This window comes from Callospermophilus lateralis, chromosome 2 (assembly GCF_048772815.1).
Source record: "Callospermophilus lateralis isolate mCalLat2 chromosome 2, mCalLat2.hap1, whole genome shotgun sequence".
Taxonomy (NCBI): Eukaryota; Metazoa; Chordata; class Mammalia; order Rodentia; family Sciuridae; genus Callospermophilus; species Callospermophilus lateralis.
This window is the reverse complement of record NC_135306.1, coordinates 123,550,071-123,574,091: the sequence shown is the minus strand read 5'-3', so window position 1 is coordinate 123,574,091 and position 24,021 is coordinate 123,550,071. Positions and strand designations below refer to the sequence as shown.

The 24,021-nt window shown below is 30.2% G+C and overlaps 1 protein-coding gene across 2 annotated transcripts in view; it reads left to right on the top strand.

Annotated features, from left to right (window-relative positions):
* The window catches only part of Dync2h1 (dynein cytoplasmic 2 heavy chain 1), a 337,531-nt gene that overhangs the window by 31,720 nt on the left and 281,790 nt on the right, over nt 1-24,021 (top strand). For both annotated transcript variants that reach the window (XM_076843827.2, XM_076843826.2), the window contains exons 19-33: nt 3,694-3,809; nt 4,572-4,699; nt 7,400-7,549; nt 8,529-8,734; nt 9,987-10,142; nt 10,230-10,344; nt 11,008-11,178; nt 12,343-12,725; nt 13,930-14,062; nt 14,169-14,286; nt 15,354-15,466; nt 17,113-17,232; nt 19,035-19,185; nt 22,169-22,374; nt 23,397-23,579. In XM_076843827.2, coding sequence (XP_076699942.2) covers nt 3,694-3,809; nt 4,572-4,699; nt 7,400-7,549; nt 8,529-8,734; nt 9,987-10,142; nt 10,230-10,344; nt 11,008-11,178; nt 12,343-12,725; nt 13,930-14,062; nt 14,169-14,286; nt 15,354-15,466; nt 17,113-17,232; nt 19,035-19,185; nt 22,169-22,374; nt 23,397-23,579 — 2,449 coding nt within the window. The remainder of the gene's footprint in view (nt 1-3,693; nt 3,810-4,571; nt 4,700-7,399; nt 7,550-8,528; nt 8,735-9,986; nt 10,143-10,229; nt 10,345-11,007; nt 11,179-12,342; nt 12,726-13,929; nt 14,063-14,168; nt 14,287-15,353; nt 15,467-17,112; nt 17,233-19,034; nt 19,186-22,168; nt 22,375-23,396; nt 23,580-24,021) is intronic.

Sequence of the window (24,021 nt, the reverse complement as noted above, 5' to 3'; positions counted from 1 at the left end):
CAGCCCAGAAGCTACTGGAGAGAGCATACTAGAGTATACAAAACTAATGGTATTTAACTCTACTTTTGTATTGTTCTGTTCCCTTTTAAAAGCCTTAGGAAATATACAACATAGTGCTGCATCTAAGTATTACTTTAAATGTGGATAAAAATCTCTGAAGGGTTTCTCATAACTTAGCTACTTGAGAATGTGTCCCCCTTTCTTATCTGAAATTCCCACCACTGGGACTTCTTTTGGCAATAAACATTCCATGAAAGGCCTCATGTAATAGAGTATATATTACCTACAAAAGATGACAACACCTTTATTAATTCATTTATTATTTAATAAAGATTTGGTGAGCATTTATAACATGCAAAACCTTGTGTTCTAGGGGTACAAAATAAAGAAGAGTGAATTTGAAATCAAGTTGCTTTACTCTCTGGGAATGCAGTATGACAAGTACATTTAATAAGTCAAGTACAGTGAGGAGTAATTAGATGGCTCTTAACTAGCTGCATGATTTTGACAGTCATTAAAATTGTGAAGCTAAGTATCTTCAGCTTTAAAATGCAACAATAGGGGCTGTGGATGTGGCTCAAGTGGTAACATGCTCGCCTGGCATCGCGGGGCGCTGGGTTCGATCCTCAGCACTACATAAAAATAAAATAAAGATGTTGTGTCCACCTAAAACTGAAAAATAAATATTAAAAAATTCTCTTTTCTCTCTCTTCTCTCTATCTTGAAAAAAATAAAATGCAACAATAGTATTTATTTATCTTATAGTATTTTGCAAGTTAAATTAGTAATTTGAATATAAAATAGTGGTACAGGATATAAATTCAGTAAATGTTAGTTTTTAATTGTCATTAATAACAAATTGAATAGTCCATATTCCTTATTAGAGATTGCACTAAAACTATGAGGATTCAGAGGATGATGACACTCATTCATTTGGGGCAAAATCAGAGAAAGCTTTGTTATAATAGTAACAATTGAATTAGAATTTTGAGACCTAGAAATGAGAATGGAAGGTGAGAGAAGGTATGATTTAAGTTATACTGAGAAAAATAGATTGAAGTACAGATTTGGGAGAGTATTACATTCTGAAATAGGGGATTCATTTTATAATCATTAGCTTTTTTTTCTTTAAATTTTTTTTTTGTAGTTGTAAGTGAACAGAATGCCTTTATTTTGTTTATTTTTATTTGGTGCTGAGGCTCGAACCCAGTGCCTCATGCATGATAGGTAAGTGCTTTGCCACTGAGTTACAGCCCCAGCCCCTAATGATTAGCTTTTGAAGATTTCTTTTTTTTTGAAGATTTCTAAACAGGAATGTGTCTATATCAAAGCTGTACTTTTGGAAGGTCAGTCTGAAAACAGTGAATTGTATGGCAGAATAAAGATATTCCAGATGTATCAGTCATTCAAAGACCAGTAGTAATTAATCAAATTAAGCTTCTGGCACTCAAAATGAGTCTAACTACTCAAGAATTTTGCTTCTACCTTTTCTATTTTTTCCTTACTGTAGATAGCTTTTCTCTTTATGCTTCCTTGCCAAAGTTAAGAAAAGAATGTGTGTCCCACATTCCATTTTGCTATTTCTTGCTAATAAATTAACGTGTATGCATTGAAGCTAACATGCACATAAATGCACATACAAATACATACACAGGTATTTATTTCAGTGGTATTTTTTGAAGGTATACGATTAGAAAAGCTACACCTAGTGATGTATTTAAGATGGTATATAGTAAGAATATAATTTTTGGGTAGGTATCTTTGAAATACAATGAGATATCTTCCTGTTCTCTCTTTGGTTGAATGGAATCTCAGTTACATATTATAAATATTTTCAAATGAAAGATGAATATTAGTCTTGTTGAATGTCCGTAGAATTCAACAGTCAGTGATTATGACTTCTTTGCTCTAATTATGTCACTTTATGTTAATCCATTAGCAAAAAACCCAATAATACATATAATTTTTTGACTTATATGTTTTGCTGGCTAAAACTGTAGTTTAGGCTTTTCAAACTAGTTGATGTTTGAGAAAAAATTAATAAAGCTTTAAAGGAAAATCATATTTAAGTTATAACTGTGAATACTTAACATATATAACTTGATTTCTGAGGTTCTCCCCTGGCTCTGTGGTTTGGAAAGGGAAAATATCTGTCTAAGTAATATTTCTGGCCAAAATTTTTACATCTTTTTTAAAACTGCATAATTTAAGATAAATAGGAGACTTTCCTCAGATGAGTGAGTCTAATTCAATTTCTTTGTTTAGAACATTGCAATCTGCATTAAGTACACTATGAAAAGAATTAGCTTAATTTTTTTAATAATAAAAAGTATTATATTTTTTAAAATAAATTTTAAAAATATTGAAAAATACAATGGCATGTAAAAATACAATGGTTTGGATATATTAGTATGTTGTATTAGTCTATTGTCCATTGCTATAACAAACTATCTGAGGTTGGATAATGTACAAAGAAAAGAGATTTTATTCACCTCACAGTTTTCAAGGTTTGAAGGAATGGTGTTGGCATTTTCTTGGCTTTGGTAAGGACCCCATGGTGGTGAGAATGCATATAGGAGGGAGAGATCATATGGCAAGACATGAAGTCAGAGAGATTAGGGTCAGGCTTGCCCTTTTATAATAATTGACTCTCTGAGGCCAGCATTACTCTTTTCTGAGGGCAGCATTTGCCAATGACCTAATCACCTCATACTAGGTCAAACCTCTTAAAGGCTCCATTACCTCTCTCATCACCACACTGGGGTCTAAACTTCCAGCACATGAAATTTTGGGGGGCAAATTCCATTCAAAACATTGCATACATATACTTAGGAAGTTTGAATCATATTGTAACCTGTTTTTTTAAAAAAATAATTTCTCTAATATTTTACCATATTATTTATTATCCTCAAAAATATTATTTTTAATTATATGGATATATAATAATTTAGCTATTATTGCACTTAGATTTTTTTCTAAGTTTTCAATATTACAGTTAATGCCTTGATGAAGATAATTTTATACAAGTCTTGGAGTCCTTAGGAAAACTTCTAAAGTTGGCATTTAAACAATCAGAGAAATTCCCTATTTTAAAATTATATGATATATAAATTGTTCTTCACAAAGTTTGAATTATTTAATACTTTCAGTAGCACTTCTGAGAGTTTTCATTTTGCCTACATGATTGAAAATGCAAATTAACCATTCTCTATTTTTATCATTTTGATAGGTATAAAGTGGTATCTCAATTATTATTTTAGTGCTATAATAATCTTTATCTATTATTTATATATTTTTTTCTTTTCATTATCATTGTTTTTATTTTTGCTGCAGTATAGTGAATTTATTTTATAAATATTTACATATTTACATGTCGTGGCAATTAGAGCTTGAAATATTTGACATGTTCTGTTGAATTTTCTGTGGTTCATAATGTGCTGCTTTTTAAAAAACTGATACATTAGATGATTAAAAGTTGGTGTTGTAATGAAATCTTTCAATGAAAACCTTCAGAATAGTGGTAATAAGGCATTTTTGCTAAATTAAAGCTAAAATCTTAATGTGTTTAAAGATCAGAATAATACTTTTGTCTTACATTTTTAAATGTTTTTATAAAATTATTATAATATTTTAAGGAGGTTGTTTCCTTTAATTAGTCTTTTCATGTCACATATGTTCATTGGCTTTTTTCAGTTCTGTCAAGGTTGATTGTTTAAATATTAATTGCAACCCTGTGAAGACTGTGATTGATGATCTCATCCAGAAGTTATTTGATATGTTTATTCTTTCTTTGAAGAAATCCATCCAAGGTAAAAGCAATTTTTACTTTTAATGTTAACTTCATTTTGGATGTAGAGGCATATACTGTGATAGTTATAAAATATGAATCTCAATGATTAAAAATTAAAACTGAAGTAGAAAATATGAAAAAAATTCTCTAAATAATAGTTTAAAGACAGTGGAAGAATTTGACATAACTTTCCTATGTACATATATGAATACAACATACTGAGTCCCACCATTGTGTATATTGACAAGACTGTGGCCCTCATTAAAATAGAATATATTCCATGCATGTATAATTTTATCAAAATGGACTCTGCTGTCATGTAAAAGTAAAAAGAACCAAATCTTCATTTTTTTCTTTACTGGTCTAAAGATTGAAGATATCTTTATTATTTAGAATTTAAACTAGAATAAGTTTGTTGCATATATTACTGAGAAAGGTAGGGATTTCTGGCATAATGAATTTTCTTCTTATCTTTTTAAATAATAAGTTGAGATATTTTAGCATATTACTTAAAAGACTGAAAATATTTGTAATTGTTAGTGAAATTTATTAATAACTGTTTTCAAAAATTTTAAATGGAATGTGAAACAAAATTTTATTGGAAAAATTGTTTTTCTTATTCCATATTTTGAAATTTTATTGTATGAAAGCAAATAATAATTTAGGACTTAATGCATTTTATGTAGTGATTACTTCTAACACTTCTGGATTTAGAAATGACATAATCAAATATTTTTGTGATAATAATAATGTGACTTATATTTCAATGTTACCTACTCAGCTCATTTACATAAAATTGATACATTTGTTACTGAGGCTATGGAAATCTTAACAGTTATGCCACAGTCTGTGGAAGAAATAGGTGATGCAAATTTACAGTACAGTAAGCTGCAGGAACAGAAGCCAGAGGTAAGAATCCAATCCCAAATTAAAGTTATTATTATCCAATTATCCTACTGGAGATTTTTTAATTAGTTACTTTTATGTGCTTATTTAGAAATATGTAATCTTAGCATTATAAAGGTTTATATAATTTAATCAATCTTGCCTGAAGATGATCAGACTTTTGATGCTGTTTTTATATAATAAAACAATAAAGGTAATGTTTATATTGTTTTCAGAAGCATTTGCAGTTTGTTTTATGATGGGACATAGAATATTGTGTTTAAGGATATTATTGTGAATAAGGATATTACATAAGAATAAATTTAAATAATTCATGCTTTTACCTTCAGAATTGTAATTTTAGGATACTAAACTATGGAGGTAGGGCTGAATTATGAACACACACACACACACACACACACACACACACACGATGGAAGAGCTTTTAATTAAAGACATGAAAAAGGGATAAAGATTCATAAAACCAGTATCCATAAAGCTAGAGCCCAGAATAAGGAAGCCAAAATTTTATGAACATATTATGGCTGATTTCAATTGTTTTTAGACCAGAAGAAGAAATAATTCAAGTCAGTACACAAACTTTTATGTGTCCCTACTATGCAATAGACTTAAAGTCATATAGTGAATTTAATGGTGAATGAAAGTAATACACTGCCTGATGTGGGGGCACATATGTGTAACTGCAGCTACTCAAGAGGCTGAGGTAGGAGGATTTCAAGTTTGAGGCCAGCCTTAGCAATTTAGTGAGACCCTGTCTCAAAATTAATAAAATAGAACAAAACCTGGGGATGTAGCTCAATGGTAAAGCACTCCTGGGTTCAATCACTACTTCCCACCTCATCAAATGTACATACCTCTTTGTGGAAGGAGTTATAAACTTTTATGTAATAGGTTGAAAGATATAAAAGAAAATTTAAAGGTGAATAAAATAATATATCTGTCTAGTAAAAAGAATTAAAGAAGAAATGATTATAAACTATGGCATTTAGAAAAAGCACAGAGTCATTCATTTATTTCTTTGACAGATACTTATAGATCATCTGATACATTCTAGGCATTGTGGTAGGAGTTGGAATGCAGCTGTGGATGTGTTCTATTCTCATGGAATATGTTTGTGTATGTCTATATAAGTGTGTTTGTAAGAGGGAGGTTGTTTAGAGGAGCTACAGAAACGGTATGCTAAACAAGGGGCTGTTAGGTAGGGTGGTGCTTATCATAGGAAAGCTTTTCAGAGAGAGATCATTTGTGCTGAGACATAAAGATAAGGAAACAATCATTCTAAGATTTGGAGACAGATTATTATGAAAAAAAAAAGGAATAGCAAGTACAAAGATCTTAAGACAAAGATGGAGCTTGCTGTGGTCAAGAAAGATAGCTTTACAGATAGCTATAAACATTATCAAGAAAACATACTAATCAAGGAAGCAAATGTTAATGAGTGAAATTGGTAAGGTAGACAAAGAGTATAGGACCAGAGTTGAGGCTTGAAAAATTTAGAGTTCAAACACAGGAAGAAGCAGCAAAGAGATTCAGAAGGAAGCAGGAGGAAAGATATGAAAGTAATATCAAAAAAGGTAAGAGGAAAAATAGTTTGCTGGGAATAGCAAGCTGTTAGATACATTATAAGAGGTAATAAGAGAAGTAGGAAGGAGCTTGGGAACTGGGCAGAATCAAGCTTGAGCCATGTCAGGGATTTTAGAACTATATTCTGAGAACACTGGGGAGTCATTGCTGAGCTTTAAGCAGCAAGATGGCATAGAATTCTGTTTTGATATGTCTCTCTGTTGGTAAGTGGATTTGTGGGGTACTGCTTGAGGCAGCTAAGCCAGAAAACTGTCATTTTGTCTCTTTATAAGCTAACTTAAGTTCTGTTTACACGTGAGCATTAAAATCTTATTGCAGTTTTTTTTTTTTCTTACCAAGAGAACAGCATGGGCTTCTTGGTCCATTGGCTTTTCTCTGCTTTTCAGGTGAAACTGATCTTGCCCCGGAGTCATTGAGATATATTTGAATTTCTGTTGTTGTCTGTTTTATTATATAGGCACAGTGAATATGTAGAAGTCTTTCAGTGGATTCACTACTTTGTTGAATAGTAAAATATCAAATATGAATTATAGGACACATTGTCTTACAGTGTTTCAAAAGACTTAGAAGCAATTCAAGCAGTTTAGTACAAATGACCAGACTATTTAAGAAACTGTTTATCATATACAACTTATCATATACAACTGCTTTTCAGTTGAAAACTCCAGCTGTAGGAGCTTGATTTCACTTCTTTAGTTTTTCATTTCTTAAATGCCTTTTTTCATAGCTTTTTCTTCTGTATGAAGTAGAATAATTTAACTAATCTATGCTTTTTGGATAATCAGTAATATTAGGGCTTTTAGAAGACTCTTTAGCATTTTCTTATGGATAGAAATTTTACTATGAGAAATTTACTTTGAACGGCTATAATTATTGTCTTTATGGATTTATGGTTTCACTAAATCTCATATTACTACTTGTAAACTACTGAAGTTAAAAGTGCCTTAGTTGAGCTTGTATATAATAATAATTAAGCATTCCAAAGTTTATATCTAGGAATTTAACAAATTGTTTAAAAACAAATCTTGTTTTTAAAAAAGCAAATCATGAAATAAAATAAATGAAATCTTAAGATATTTGATGAAATACTTTGTCACATGTTTTTCTTTTAACCTTTAGATTTTTCCCTTATTTCAAGAAGCTGAAGGTAAAAACAGACTTTTACGAACTGTGGCAGGTGGAGGTTTAGAAACAATTAGTAATCTGAAAGCTAAGTGGGATAAATTTGAATTAATGATGGAAAGTCACCAACTTATGGTTAAAGATCAGGTAAGAACCTATTAATTATTTTTTAAAAATGGAAACAATTCATTCTCACATTTTTTGCTTATATTTATTCCATTATAGCCCATATTTATAAGAATTTAATGTTGATGTTTAAATTGACTTTTGTCAGTACTTAAAAGTAAAATAATACATATTTTATGTAAATGATGTATCACATGGTTTGTCTTCATTTCTTACCATGCCAAGAAGAAAATAGTCCCTTTGAAACATAATCTTATTTCCAGTCTAGAATGAGTTTAGTGTTTCCCTGATGTATATACCTTAAATTGATTGTTTTTTTAAATTACTAAATTTATTAAGATATCAGTTTGACTATTCTAATGAAGACTCAAAAAATTACAGCTTAAGTTTGTTTCTCAAGTTAAATTTCAAGCTGAAATGATGCCTCTGTCTGTGACTTTGTCTGGGGCCCACTTAATTACCTAGTAAGGTATAAAGAAGAGGGAAAGAGAAATGCGCACCCTCTGTCTTTTTTAAGGGTATAATCTGGAGGTTGTACACATCTGTAGCATTCATATGCTATATACTAGAATTTAGTTTGATGGCTCTTTGCTGCATGGAAAACTGGAAAAGCCTTCCTTTTAAGCCACTATATACTCAGAACCACCAGTCTTTGAACATTTTTTTTATTACACCATTTTTATTGATAGTTGTAGTCAGTGCTGTTAGTCATAAAAATGATTTAATGATGATAGTTGAAGGTTATCTCTTGTTATCATAAATATATTCTAATTTTATATCATTGGAATTATTTTATTACATGTTATTATAAATATATATTCCAATTTTATGTCATTAGAATTATTTGATTACACTTGAAGTCAATAATTGAGATTAAAACAATGCTTTGGAAAGTTACTGTTCATATATTATCACTTCAAGACATAAAATATTAGAAATAAAGATGTGAACATAGAAATTTTGCTCTGCATTAAATTATTTAAACCTTGTTGGCTTACAGATTGAAGTGATGAAAGGAAATGTGAAATCACGTCTACAGATCTATTATCAAGAACTGGAAAAATTTAAAGCTCGTTGGGACCAGTTGAAACCTGGTGATGATATTATTGAAACCGGCCAGCAAAATACCCTTGAAAAAAGTGCAAAGTCAATAAAAGAGAAAAAAATTGAATTTGATGATCTTGAAATCATAAGAAAAAAATTGGTGTATGTTTTTTCTTTATAACCGATTCATTTGAAAAACAAATTTGACATTTATATGTTAAGCTAACAGTTTTATTATATCTGCTGTCTTAATGCCTTTCCTGATAGTTCTTTTAACAACTACAAATAATACATGTTCACATACTGCTTTCTTAGGAGTTATGTTATAAGGCTAGTAAAATAAAGCAAATTTCAAGAAAGTAGAAGATTAAATTTATTTATTAGTTAACTTAAAGGATTGTGATATTTTTCTGATCTCATCCTACTTAAAAATGTAATCATAGGGCTTGAATTATAGCTCAGTGGAAGAGCACTTGCCTAGCATGTTTGAGGCACTGGGTTCGATTCTCAGCACCACATTTATCTAAATAAAATAAAGGTCCATCAACAACTAAAGAAAATTAAAAAAAATTGGATCAATGCGGAATGGAGGGAAGGAAGGGGGAATAGAAAAAGAAAGTGAAATATTTTTGAAATATCTGACATTATTTTCCATGTACATATATGAAAACAATGCAGTGAATCCCACCATCATGTACATTCAAGAGAATGGGATCCTAACTAGAATAAGTTATATTCCATTCTTGTGTAATTATATAAAAATGGGTTCTACTGTCATGTATATCTAAAAAAACCAATAATTAAAAAATGGAATATATAAAATTGTTGGAAAAATAGTTTGAATTTGAAAAAAATGAATCTAGCAGAATAAATAATAAAAATAAGACTTCAAAGAAAAAGCTGGATTGTTGGTTTACCTTATAATAATGTACAAATAATACAAGGTATTAATTTGAACATTGTTTTATTTAGGTAAAAGTATCCATAAAATAATTGTTTTCTTAGGTGAATGGAATTTTTATACCATTCTTATTAAGAGGCATTATACCTATTAGATGAAGAGTATCTTATAGTCAATTGAAAAGACTATTTTCAGACTAATTGATAGATTTATAAAATCATGAACATTTATATATATTATATCTGATATATATTATATACTAAAAAAATCTCCTTAAATATATTATCAACTCTATGTTGACATTTTTGAAAAAAGTGACCATTATGTAAGTAAAATTCTCATGTACTGTAGGAATCTTCTACTGTCTGTCTCAACTAAAAGGCATACATGTCCCTCCCTGCCGCCCCGCCACACACACACGTTTTCTTCCTCTTATACAGAATTTATTTGAATAATGGCATTTTATAAATTTTCTTTTTTTAAAATTTAATATTTCAATATTTGTTTCTATAGTGATGATTGCCATCATTTTGGACTGGACGAGCCTAACTTCTCTATGGCAAATAGCATCGCTAAAGACATTGAAAGCTATGCACAGATTTGGACCCTTTATGAAGAATTTCAGCAAGGATTTAAGGAAATGGCCAATGAAGATTGGATTACTTTCCGGTTTGATTAAAAAACAATATTTAGATTTCTATAATATAGTTTGTTTTGGGGATATGAACTCTAATATGTGTTTTTGTTATTTTGTAGGACTAAGACATATCTATTTGAGGAATTTTTGATGAATTGGCATGACAGATTAAGGAAAATTGAAGAACATTCAGTTATGACAGTCAAGTTACAATCAGAAGTTGACAAATATAAAGTAGGATTGTTTTACTTTTGATAATTAAAAATGATGTTTGAAACTTTAATTTATCTTTTTACTATTTGGTGACTGAACCATAATTTTAATTTATATATTTTTCAATTCATTTACTCTATTACATGAAAAAATAAGAAATATAGAGTAAACTGTTATAAATATTTCTGCTACCAATTGGAAAGAAGTTTTAATTAGGAAATTTATTGTTAAGGTTATAGAGTATTTAATCATCTTACTACGATACATGTCATATCTTCAAATAAAAATAGAAATAATCTATGCTTTAAAATATGTTAAACTATAAAGGAAATTTGCATGTATTTTCAACAATGTTTAATAAAAAGTTTTATATACTTCTGTTTAAAAACATGATTTTAAGATTATTAAATAAGATAATAGGGAAATTAAAAATTAAAAAAAAATTTTTTCATTGTAGATGGACACAATACCTTTAATTAATTAATTAATTGCTTTTATTTTTACGTGGTGCTGAGGATTGAACCCACTGCTTCACATGTGGTAGGCGAGCACTCTATCACTGAGCCATATGGCCCAGTAATTAAAAATTTTGAGGGCTAAAAATCATGAAAGTAAATAATTTGTATTTTGCAAATATACGCATATGTGTGTAAATATGCCTTTTTGTTCTCTTTTTCTCCACAGACTTCTATTCCTATCTTGAAATATGTGAGAGGGGAGCATCTTTCTCCAGATCACTGGCTTGACCTTTTTCGTCTGCTTGGCCTTCCTAGGGGGACTAGCCTAGAGAAATTACTGTTTGGTGATTTGCTTAGAGTAACTGATACAATTGTAGCCAAAGCTTCAGAACTTAAAGTAAGAGAATTTTCTAAATATCCCATTTGATCTTTTTTAATATACAATTTTGCAAGTGAGGTTTTTTTATTTCCTTAAAAATAGTAACAATGTACCATTATTCTATTATTCTTTCATTAGCAATACCTCTGAACCCATATATCACTATGTATAGTATTATAGAAACAATAATATAAACCCCTTCTTTGAGAAAACATATGAAATACAAAAAAAAATTTTCCTTATGAAGGAAGTCAGTTTTAATCTATGTAAATTATCTTACATAGAATGAATTTCAAATAATGTACTATGCTATAAATTGAAAGATAGGATACAAAAATCAAAAACCAGTTTAATAATTAGATTCAGAAAAGGTGTCAGGTGAAAATAAAACTGTGACAATTCTGTCTTGAGTAGCAGAGTTTCTATGTTGTGTTCTGGCCATTCATTGTGAAAATACATAAGACTTAGATGCATTTTGTTTTATTTTCTATCCAAAATGTCAACCTTTATGTTTGTCAATAATTCTGGAGCATGTTTGATAATCACGGAAAGCTATAAAATATGATTGTTTTAGGATATAACTCTAGTTGATTGTTAATTATGTTACATGAATCAGAAATCACAATTAAGATTATAATAACATTTTTGTAGTTCCATTCTTCCAAAACTTGGCTTTTTGGTCTGCAGAACTTTAAATAAGCCAGATTAGTTTTGTTTCTGTTTTTCTTTTATAGAAATGAAAAAAAAAAAAATAGGCTAAAGTTTGTGTCTACTTTGATCACATAATCATGAATGCTAAATATCTGATATACTTTGAGGCAACAGCCAGTTATTTTCCTAGATTACTTGTAAAATATATCCACTTATTTTTTTTGCCTTATTATGAACATGCGGATAAAATATATTTTCCTTAAGGTATGTTCTTATCCAGATTCAGTGGTGCATACCTGTAATCCCAGCTACTTGGGACACTGAAGCAGGAGGATCCTAAGTTTGAGGCCAGCCTTAGCAACTTAGACCCTGTCTTAAAACAAAATTTAATGAAAGAGGAGCTGAATTTAGCTGAGAGTTAGAATGCTCCTGGGTTCAATCCCAGTAGTGCCAAAAGAGTATATTTGTTATAATTTACTTATAAGGGAATTAATTTTGAAATAATAAACATGGATATTTTGTGTTAAATAGGATTTAAATAGTCGGGCACAAGGTGAAGTTACCATCAGAGAAGCTTTACGTGAACTTGATCTTTGGGGAGTTGGAGCAGTGTTTACATTGATTGATTATGAAGACAGCCAAAATCGAACTATCAAGCTAATTAAAGACTGGAAAGATATAGTCAATCAGGTTGGAGATAACAGATGCCTTCTTCAGTCCTTAAAAGATTCTCCATATTATAAAGGATTTGAAGATAAAGTGTCAATTTGGGAAAGAAAACTTGCCGAGTTAGATGAATACCTACAGAATTTAAATCATATTCAAAGAAAATGGGTGTACTTGGAACCTATTTTTGGTCGTGGAGCATTGCCAAAAGAACAGACACGCTTCAACAGAGTTGATGAAGATTTTAGGTTGGTATCACTATATAAGACTTAGACATATATGGCAGTATTTTATTCATAGTGTACTTAATACAGTACATTATTGGTGTCCTGTGTATTCAATCTATTTCTCTGGTGGATCATTTTCTCTAGTGGATCATTCTGAAAAGCAGTTTTCATTCTTTCAGGCATTTACTTTTTAAATCTTTTTTGATAAGGTCTTTGTCTTTATTGATCTACTCAATATATGTACTTTGTAAAGTCACCAGTTTCCTTCTTCAACAACAACAGCAGCAACTACCACCACAACCCAGGGCCTCATGCATACTAATCATGTACTCAACTACTGAGCTACCTTCTTGGCCCCTATATAATGGATATCTTGATATGTCCTGTTCCTTCCACTTCCAAATTCATTAAGTTTCAAATTTGATTGATTTTAACCTATTTAGTGTATCTTGAACTGAATACCTTTTATACCTCTACTGGTTCAATTCTGTTCTAAAATACTTTCTTACTTAGATTCTACATTAACTTTCTGACTTGTTCTTATCTTTTCTACTATGTTTTTCCATACAATAGCTAGTCATCATTTAAAAATGCACTTTCATTACTTCTTTTAATCCTGTATGTGAAACTTTCATTTTACTTGTAAAATATATCGACTTAATTTAAAATGACTTTCTATTGCTCTAAGAATATAACATGATCTGTTCTTTGTCTATGTCTCTAGACATTTTTTTTGTGCTGCTTTCCTTTTATTTTTGTGAGTCTAGGCTATAGTTTCTCAGACATATATAGCTCTTTCCCTGCATCTTTGCCAGAAACTGTTGTCCTCCTACTTACTTCTCTTCTTATCCATTATTTGTATCACAGTTTAAATTAATTATCAAAGAAGTCTTAAGTTATGGATTGTCCTATTAGTTACTTTAATAATACATTGTACCTTTTCTTTTTAGCATTTATTATAAATTTATTTAAATATTTTGAGAAATTATTTAATGTTCTTCTCTGTCCTTGGAACCTTAGCTCTGTGAGATAGGACTTAATATGTGTTTAATGAATTAATTAAATAACAATTTGTAATAGGGAAGGATAAAAATTATGAAATATTATTAATTTTCAACATGATTTATTAAAAGCATAATAATATATTGCTGTTAAGTTTACTTACAGTTTACTTGAAACAGATAAAAATGTTAATCCACATGTGACAGTAATTTTTCTTTTATAGATCAATAATGACTGACATCAAGAAAGACAATAGAGTCACAACATTAACTGCTCATTCGGGAATCAGAAATACTCTACTTACAGTACTTGATCAACTTCAAAGATGTCAGAAATCATTAAATGAATTTTTAGAGGCATGTTTATTTTTTTTAAACAGTCTATATATACTAAACTGTAAAGTCCTTAATATCTTAATTATTTGAAAAGAATGAAAGCTATTTTTCTTTTCCTTTTTACTAGGAAAAACGCTCAGCATTCCCCAGATTTTATTTTATTGGTGATGATGACTTATTAGAAATACTGGGCCAGTCTACTAATCCATCAGTGATTCAGTCTCACCTTAAGAAGCTGTTTGCTGGTAGGTTTCAACATTTATTCTAAAATATTCAGGTATTTGCCAGACTGAGCTATACCCCAACCCTATCAAATGTACTCTTATACATTTACTTGTATGTGGCTTCTTTTGCTTAGTGTGATGTTTTTGCCATATTTACAGGTATATTTCATTCTTTTTTTTTTAATTGCTGAAAAGTATTCCAATGTCTGACTATATCGGAATTTATCCATTTATCTATTGAAGAATTTATTCATTCATCTGTTGGATTGTATGGGTTATATCCCATTTTTGGCTAACATGAATAAAGTTTTTTTGAACATTCATATAAATATTTTTGTGGACATATGTCTTTCTTTTTATTGAGTACATACTTAGATATAGTGAGTATATGTTTAACTTTATAAAACACTGGCAAGTCTTTTTCCAAGGGCATTACATTTCATTTTCCTACTAAGAATGTTTGAGAGTTATGATGGTTCTTATTGATTTGCATGTTGATTAATTTGCTTAAAATTCTTTCTGAAAAATGGTGAGAATTAATAAAAAAACAAATATACAGATATATAATTAAATAGTAAGACTATTAGCAAATTATGTCATGTAATAGTTAGATGTTAATAAGAAATACTTTATGTTGTATTTTTGTAAGTTTTTGGTACCTGGAATTGAACCTAGGAGTGCTTAATCCTTGAGCCACATCCCTAGCCAGTTTTTATATTTTATTTTGAGATGGGGTCTTGCTAAGTTGCTTAGGGCCTTGATAAGTGCTGAGGCTAGCTTTGAACTTGTGATCTTCCTGTGTTACTGGAAGATCTCTGTACTAGCTCTCAAGAAATATTTTAGACTAGTGATAAGACTATCCATCCAGAGAGAGTGATTTTTTTTCTTCAATAAGACATTTAAATACTGATACTACTATATACATTGTAATTCTATTAATTATATTATTATAATTATATGAGATATATATGCAATATGCATTATATTAGATATGTGTGTATATTTCATATTATATATACACGTGTATATCATGTCTAATAAGCATTCTTTAATCCTTTCACATTTAAATTTTTGCTTTTATATAACAGGTATTAACAGTGTATGTTTTGATGAGGAATCAAAATATATAACTGCAATGAAATCTTTAGAGGGAGAAATTGTGCCACTTAAAAATAAAGTTCTTCTATCAAATAATGTAGAGGTAAGCAATTCTTTTTTAATATGAAAATAAAAATGATTAACCATATAAAATTGATTTTAAAAATAATTTTAGTCAATTTGTAAGATAAGAATTGGTTCATTTGTGTCTTTAGAACATTAATCTCATATCTTCAAAAATGTTAGGTTTAGAATGTTTAACATTTAAATATATGGGTCTTTAGTCTTTAAAAGGCAACATGTAATCATGAAAAGAACTTTGATATTGAAGTCAAAAAGACTTGAATATTTGTCTTAGCTCCATAATTTTTTAAGTGTGTGACTTAAGAGCATTTTTCTTATCAGTAAAATGATAATATCTGTTTAAAGATTTTCCATTGAATATTAAATGAAATAATTGGCTTTAAGTACACTGTATAATGCTTGGAATGTCAATGAGTCCTAGTTCTCTTTATTCTTTAAAATATGAGCACTATACGGTCATTTAGATGAACAAGTAAACTTGAAACAAGTGCATATATAAAATTATTGATTAACTAGTTCTCAAAGACTAGAAGCCAACTGATCCAAGTCCTGTTTTAGGCATATAGGGGTTGTCTATCATGATGTACATTCTGTAAGACTAACAAAATGTCTGTTCTTGGTGAGGTGTCAACATTTTATTAGATGTTGAGGATATAAATCAGGTTTCTGAAAGCACTGAAAATTTTCTAAGTAGCTCCCATGTTTGGTTAAGAACTTTCTGATTCTTTCCTTTCTTAAGTTTTGTTGGCACAACAGAGAGAGGAAGAGCTTAAGCTTTAGTAACTGGGCTAGAACAGTCACACCAGTAAAGGAAGAGCTAAAACTCTGGAAGCCCTGTGATTAACAGATCAGGTGTTTTCTGTTGCCTTATACTGAGGAACAGGTTCTCACTCTTTAGCTTCAGTGGCTTTTGGGATGGGCAAAGGTTCATGCTGTTTTTAATATTGGTGAATGTTTTTCAGACAATAAGAAAATCTAGAAGTTAGAGGTTAGTTAAGTAAATAATGATGAAAAGTTAAGATTGTTGTTATTGCCTTTATATTTCATCACAAATGATATACTTTTAAATAGTGACTCATAGTCATTGTTATTTTTACCAATTGTCATTATTATTTCAGTTACATTTTATTATTTTATCTATAATCAAGTGAATAGACACATATATTATTTTGACTTTAAAACAAAATCAGTTTTGTTTAATGAGGCAGCCTAATCTCCTTTAAATATAGTTCATTCTGATGAAGCAATCTCTTCCTGTGGATGCAACTTTGGAAAGATAAGATCATCAGAATAGTGTGAGCCAGGAAACTTAGCTAGTCATTTTGACTATGATTTCTTGGCTCAGGTATCTATCTTGATTTGTCATAATGATGAAATGAATGGGCTACTTTTAAATGTTCATACTATATTGGTTTTTATAGATATATTAATCATGATAGTCATAGCTAATCAGAAATAAGAATTTTCATACTCACCATCATCTCAAAAGGTCGAAAAATTTTCTTCAAATTACTTAAATCATTTATTATTTAAAATACAGAATATTACACATTTTGGTGATATAAAGAATCAAAAAGAAATGAGAATTTCCCCTTTTAAAATAAAAGAATAAGTATAGTCAGTAGACTGAATATCTGTTTTATGGCTTATATATTTTATTTTCAGGCTTGGTTGAGTGATTTAGCCTTGGAAATGAAGCAAACTTTGAAACAGTTGTTGAAGGAATGTGTTACTACTGGGCAAAGTTCACAAGGTGCAATTGATCCATCTCTGTTTCCTTCACAGGTAAGGGGGCTTATATCTGGAACATAGGTAGGCACCTATGTTTTATGGAAAGATCTCTTTAATGGTTAACATGGATAAATTCCTTAACTTCTATGTCTGTGTCTTCATCTGTAAAACATGAAGGATGAATGTTATAATAGTGAAGCTATCTTCTAACTCAGTTAGTTTTCTATAATTTGGATAAATTCAAACAGAAGTCACTCTGATATCTAGATAAGTCAGGTTAGTGGTAAATAGAATGGGGAGGAGGGAATCAAGTATGTAATAACTTCCTGGTTCCAGATGATTATTCTATTATTGGTAGAGAGGCACAAGATTTATAATACTGCCACTTATACCCCTCTACCCCTCTCATGGGATCATCTAAGGGGTTGGAAGCTGGCAAGAACTTATCAGGGTGTTAATATAGCTTGAAATATAATCATAACACTGAACTGGAGTATTGGCATGGAATCTGAGAGCTAGATTACATGATGGGTTATGGAAATTGCTTCAGATCAGTGTTAATAGGCACCTTATTTCTGAAATTCTTACAAAAATTGTTTCAAGCTTTACCAAATTGTAGCATTAGTAAGACTTGTGTTAAACATCTTGCCTTTTTCAGGATTTGAGCCAGACTAGTGCTAAAGGTGTAGGTCATTAGGAACTTCAGTTATCAGACACTATGAAAGGTAGGTAAGCACTGAGATTTCTGTGAGTTCTCACCAGAAAATCTATCCAATGACTCAGTTACTAGCTTCTCAGATTAATAGATTTAATAGTCATTGGAGCAGTTTTTTATGTTGGTTCTTTTAAAACTATGAGAAGCTCAATGGGAAGCATGGAACATTTTAGATTCTGAATCATTTTTTCATGTCTTTTCTATCATTTTAAGACAAGTGCTTTAAAAATCTTAAGTACCTAGAAAATACTAAAAGTAATTGTCAATGAACAATTAGTGCCATTGCTTTATTATTTCCAGTAATGCTTTCTTATACTCTGTCAATAGGGCAGGATTTAAATTGACTTAGCATAAAATATAATATATTTTGACTTAGACAAAATATAAAAAATCCTGAAAAACAAGCATTGGGTTAGGGAAATGGTAATTATTTTAGGAGATATATTGGAAGACAGGCTAAAAAATGTTGCAGACTTTTAAGCCTGAAAATTACCTCTAGGAACTTGAGCAGTGAGGTAGAAATGAATTTTTAAAAATGTAAATCGTTCATTATCTCTCACAATAAAGAGCTCTATTTTTTCCCCAAATTTTGTTTATTGGTGCCTTATATTGTACACACTAAATATTCACACATGCACACAATATTACAATATAATTTGGCTACAGTGACTACCCTGTACTTATCCCCCTCTCTACTTTTCCTACTTCTTGTTCCCTTTCCTCTGTTCTACTGATCTTCCTTTGATTTTTCATGAGATGCCTCTTCTCACCCACCCTTTTTCCTTTGTAGCTTCCACATGTGAGAGAAAACATACAACTCTTGACCTTCTGGGTTTGACTTTTTTTGCTTAACATAATGGTCTCATATTCTATCCATTTTCTTGCAAATGACATAATTTCATTTTTCTTTATGGCTAAATAAAACTCCATTGTGTATATATATACCACATTTTCTTTATCTATTCATATAGGCTTGGCTGCATCACACAATGCTCTGTTAATATTTGAGGTACCAATGTGACATTCAGGTAGAGCTATATGATATACAGTTGGTAATTTGAAAAATGGTGTCATTCCTAAATTATAAAATTTTTCTAAGTAAATTCACCTTTTAAAAATATTTTTTCTTTTTATTCAACAGATATTATGCTTGGCAGAGCAGATTAAATTCACTGAAGATATAGAAAATGCTATCAGAGACCACACTCTTCATCAAATTGAGACACAACTGATGAATAAATTAGAGCATTATACCAACATTGATACAAGTTCTGAGGATCCAGGGAATACTGGTATGGGAAAAATATTTCCTTTTCTGCCTGCTTTTGGGCTATCTGGACTTTTTTAAAAAACAGACTTTTAATTTTATCTTTACTCATTGTGTTTTTGATTGTGAATCTATTCATTCATCTATCCATTTTGGTTTCTACTCTATGAAGTATATGTGTATTTAATTTTTTATATTGTACTTAATATCAATAATGTACTACTTTAAATGGAATGTAGAAACTTTACCCTACATGGATTTATCTCCTATTTTTATGTTGTAGTTGTCTTAATATTACATCTACATACACTGAAAACTCCACGAGATTGCCTTTTAATTTTAGCTTTTAACACTCAAACATATTTTAAGATTTAGGAGGAAAAGAGTAATTTACTTTATGTACCTAGATGTTCACCATTTCTGATGCCCATCCTTCATTCCTGCTATTCAAGGTTTCCTCCAGCATCATTTTCCTTCTGTCTAAACAACTTCTCTTCCTTTAAAGTTTCTTTCAGACTGGGTTTTCTGGGTGTGAATTCACATAGATTTCCTTCATCTGAGAATGTCTTTTTTTCACCCTTATTCATGAAGTTTTATTTCACTGATTATTGTGGATGGATTGTTCTTTATTTTCAGCGTTTTAAACTGTTATTCTGCAGTGAGGTGCTGGTACAGGTCTCTAATCCTAAGGACAAGGGGAGTCTGAGGCAGGAGGAGCACAAGTTCAAGGCCAGTCTCAGTAACTTAGCAAGACCTTCAGCAATTTAGTGAGACCTTGTCTCAAAATGAAGAATAAAATAAAATAAAGTAAAAAGGCTGGGAATATACCTCAGTGGTAAAATGCCCTTGGGTTCATTACCCAGCACTAAAAAAAAAAAAAAAAAAAAAAAAAAAAGGAAAAAAATGTTCCATTTTCTTCTGACCTTCATGTTTTCTGATGAGGAATCCACAAATATATTTCAATTATTATTCCATAGATAAGGTGTTTTGTTTTTTTTTTCCTGGTATCATTCAAGACAATCTTTTTCTTTCTTTCTTTCTTTTTTTTTTTGTGTTGCTGGAGATTGAACTGTGCTAGGCAAGCGCTTTTACCACTGAGCCATATCCCCAGTCTGACACTCTTTTTCTTTAGTTTTCAGTTATTTGATTATGATATGTCTGGACATATTTGTTTTTCATTTATCCTATCTGGGGTTCTCTGAACTTGAATCTGTAGGTTTATGTTTTTAACAAAAAATTTGAAAAGCCTTCAGCTATTATTACATCAAAAACTATAATTTTTTTATCATATACTTTCTTTTATCTTTCTGAATTTATTATGGCATTAATATTAGACCTTATGGTATTGTTCCACAGGTCTTAGAGGCTTTGTTCATTTTTACAAAAATATGAATTTTTTGTTCTTTCTGTTCGGTGTGGGTAATTTCTACTACTGTATCTTTAAGTTCACTGATCTTTTTTCCTTTATTTCCATCAGTGTTGAAACCATCCAATAATTTTTTAAATTCTCTTTGTATTTTGCAGTTCTAAAATTTCCATTTAATTTATATTATATCTTGTAATTTTACAATTTTTGTTGACATTTGTTTTTCATTTGTTTCAAGATGTTTACTTCTTTATTTTTGAATGTTTAGTTATTTACTTCTTAGAGCAATTTTATAATAGTGTTTGTTTAAAAGTCTTTTACAGATTATTCCAATATCTGTGTCATCTCAGTACTGGTGTCTGTTAATTGTCTTTTCTTATATAGATTCAGGTTTTCTTGATTTTTTGCATGTTGAATAATTTTGAATTATATCATGGACATTTTGATATATTTTTATGAGAGAACATAAGAGAGTTTATTTTTTTGTTTTTTTAGCAACTGACCCTATTGGGTTCAGGTGGCAAGTTCTGTGGGTTACGTTTCAAATGTCAGTTTCCGTTTTTATATCTTTGTAATACTATTTGAATACGTACTACATGTGTGCCATATAGTGGCCAGTTCTTTAAGTCTTTGGTTTATTATTATAATGTGTTTTATTCATGAACAATTTGGAACTGATAAACAAGTTTATGGGATAATTTTTTCAATCTTTTCCATGATCTTCCTGGTATTTTCTGGTTCTCTTCTGTTTCCCTTATGGTCCTTTGGCCAGAAAGTTGGGGTTTTATGGAGCTTATTGTCTTGCATACTATTTTTTTTTTAAATTCTTTTATTAAATATTTATTTTTTAGTTGGACACAATATCTTTATTTATTTATTTTTATGTGATGCTGCGGATCGAACCCAGGGCCTCACACATGCTAGATGAGCGCTCTACCACTGAGCCACAACCCCAGCCCATCTTGCATACTTTTTGTGACGGTGTTCATATACTGATTCAGTTGATGGGAGAACAGAAAGAAAAAGCAATTAGGATTTGCTTTACTATCTTGGTATCATAGTTCCTTTGATTTCTAAAACTTCTCTCAGAGTTTTAGGTATTTCTGGGTTCCAGTTGTCAGGCTGTAGATACCAGGACACCTTTCTTGCTTCTCAAACCTGAGCTAGAGGCCTCCTCCTGGAGCTGTCTTTTATACCAGTCTGAATTTCTGACTACATTGGGTACAGGACTAGGAAAAACAAAGGATTAAAAAAACAAAAAAGAGGCAAATTTACCACTGGTTTGGTGGTATTTCTCATTTTGGTCTGCTTCCTCAGTTTGCCTGCTACTCTTCACCTTTTTGAGTGCTAAATAGGAGTTTAATGCATATTGTACAGGTTTCTTACCTATATTTAGATGAAAAACAAAGTAAAGTATGCTTGCTCCCTTTTGTAGGGAATCAGGACTTCTTATTGAATTTTTATGTGTAAGGAAAATTTATTATTTCTTGGCAACATTTTTTTTTGGCTTGCAAAAACAGTTTGATTCAAATGTATTATAAAATTACCGCTTAAATTCATTCAGAAATCATCTGTATACATAATCATAAAGTATGTAAGTCACAGGCTAAGATATTTTCCTATTATATTTATTTGTGTTCAGAATCAGGCATTCTGGAACTGAAACTTAAAGCCCTAATTCTTGACATTATTCATAATATTGATGTGGTGAAGCAATTAAACCAAGTACAAGTTCATACAACTGAAGACTGGGCTTGGAAGAAACAAGTTAGATTCTATATGAAAAGTGATCACACATGTTATGTTCAAATGGTGGATTCTGAACTTCAGTATACTTATGAGTATCAGGTATGACTTCTGGCAGAAATGTTTTATTTTTCTAGTTAGAAATTATTTAAAGGAAGTTTGCTATTAGAAGAAAGTAAGGTGTTTTATTCAATAGTAACTTTTCAGGTTTTTTTTTTTTTTTTTTTTTTTTTGGTGTTGGGCCTCAAACCCTGGACTTCACACATGCTTGGTAAGTGCTCTACCAATAAGCTGCATCTCCAGCCTGATAGTATTTTTGTATTATTTTCTTTCTTTTTAATCAGAATTTTAATAAGTTTTATGTAAAAACCAAATTATTCTATTTGTAATAAAACTGTAATATTGTCAGTGTTTTACTAAATTCTCTAAAATATACCTTTTATTGAGTGACATTTATATAGAATTTGAGATATATCATTAAGGAGCATTGGTAGCTGGGATTGTGGGGCTGGGATTATGGTTCAGCAGTAGAGCACTCTCCTAGCACATGCAAGGCCCTGGGTTTGATCCTTAGCACCATATAAAAATAAGTAAATAAAATAAAGATATTATGTTCGACTACAACTAAATAAAAAGAGCATTAGATATAGTCAGCGTCAATAGAAGGTATTAGTTTGTGCCCCTTTATACAATGCCAAAATTAGTGCCATTGTAAACATGCCAGAATTTTTACTAAATGTTTTTAGTTTCTAAGGTAACACAATTTTTAAACAAAAAACCTAGTTCATATTTGTTTTAAAAAAATCCAGCTGTATTCCTTCTGCCTTTTTTCTATCATAATGAATCACTCATCAGAATATATTCAACACATTTTTTAATAAGTATATGCCTCTTTCAAAAAGGAAATGTATGTTGAGACCCAAATGTATGTTGAACGGCTAGCATTATAATCTATTTCTCTACAGTTTAGTAGAAATTTTGGGAATTATTTGATATCTTCAAATTATTAGTTTCATAAGCAATTTTAAAAAATTAATAATATACTTGGAAATCTCACAAGTAGTAAATATTTATAAATGTTGACTAGAACACCAATATTTCAACATTGTGTTTCTCTTGTATAGGGTAATGCTCCCAAGCTCGTTTATACTCCATTGACAGATAAGTGCTACCTAACACTCACACAAGCCATGAAGATGGGACTTGGAGGAAATCCTTATGGACCAGCTGGAACTGGAAAAACTGAATCAGTAAAGGCTTTAGGTGGACTTCTTGGAAGACAAGTTTTAGTTTTTAATTGTGATGAGGTAGAATAAATAATTATTAAACTATGTAATATGTTAAACATGTTTGGATTAGTTGTCATGTACTTATATATTTAATACTCTATTTTAAATTACATATAGACAGAATGTTTTAATTGAAAAGTAAAATAGAGAGAGGTTGCCCATAGTATTGTCCCAAAACTTTACCATGGAAAGTTATTGTGAAGAAGTAATTTTTAACACAGAACAAATGTCACATTGTAGAAAATGAATTCTAGTAAGGAGAATACTGAATAGAAGAAAAATCTTAAATTCCTCTTTAGTTACTATGTCCAAAATATTTTTTCTTTTTTTAAATAATCTTTTATTTTTTGATATTTTTATTGATGCATTTTAGTTGTACATATGGTGGGGTTTGTTGTTGCATGCACACAATATAACAATATCATTTGGCCAATATTCTCCAAAATATTTTATGTGAGAT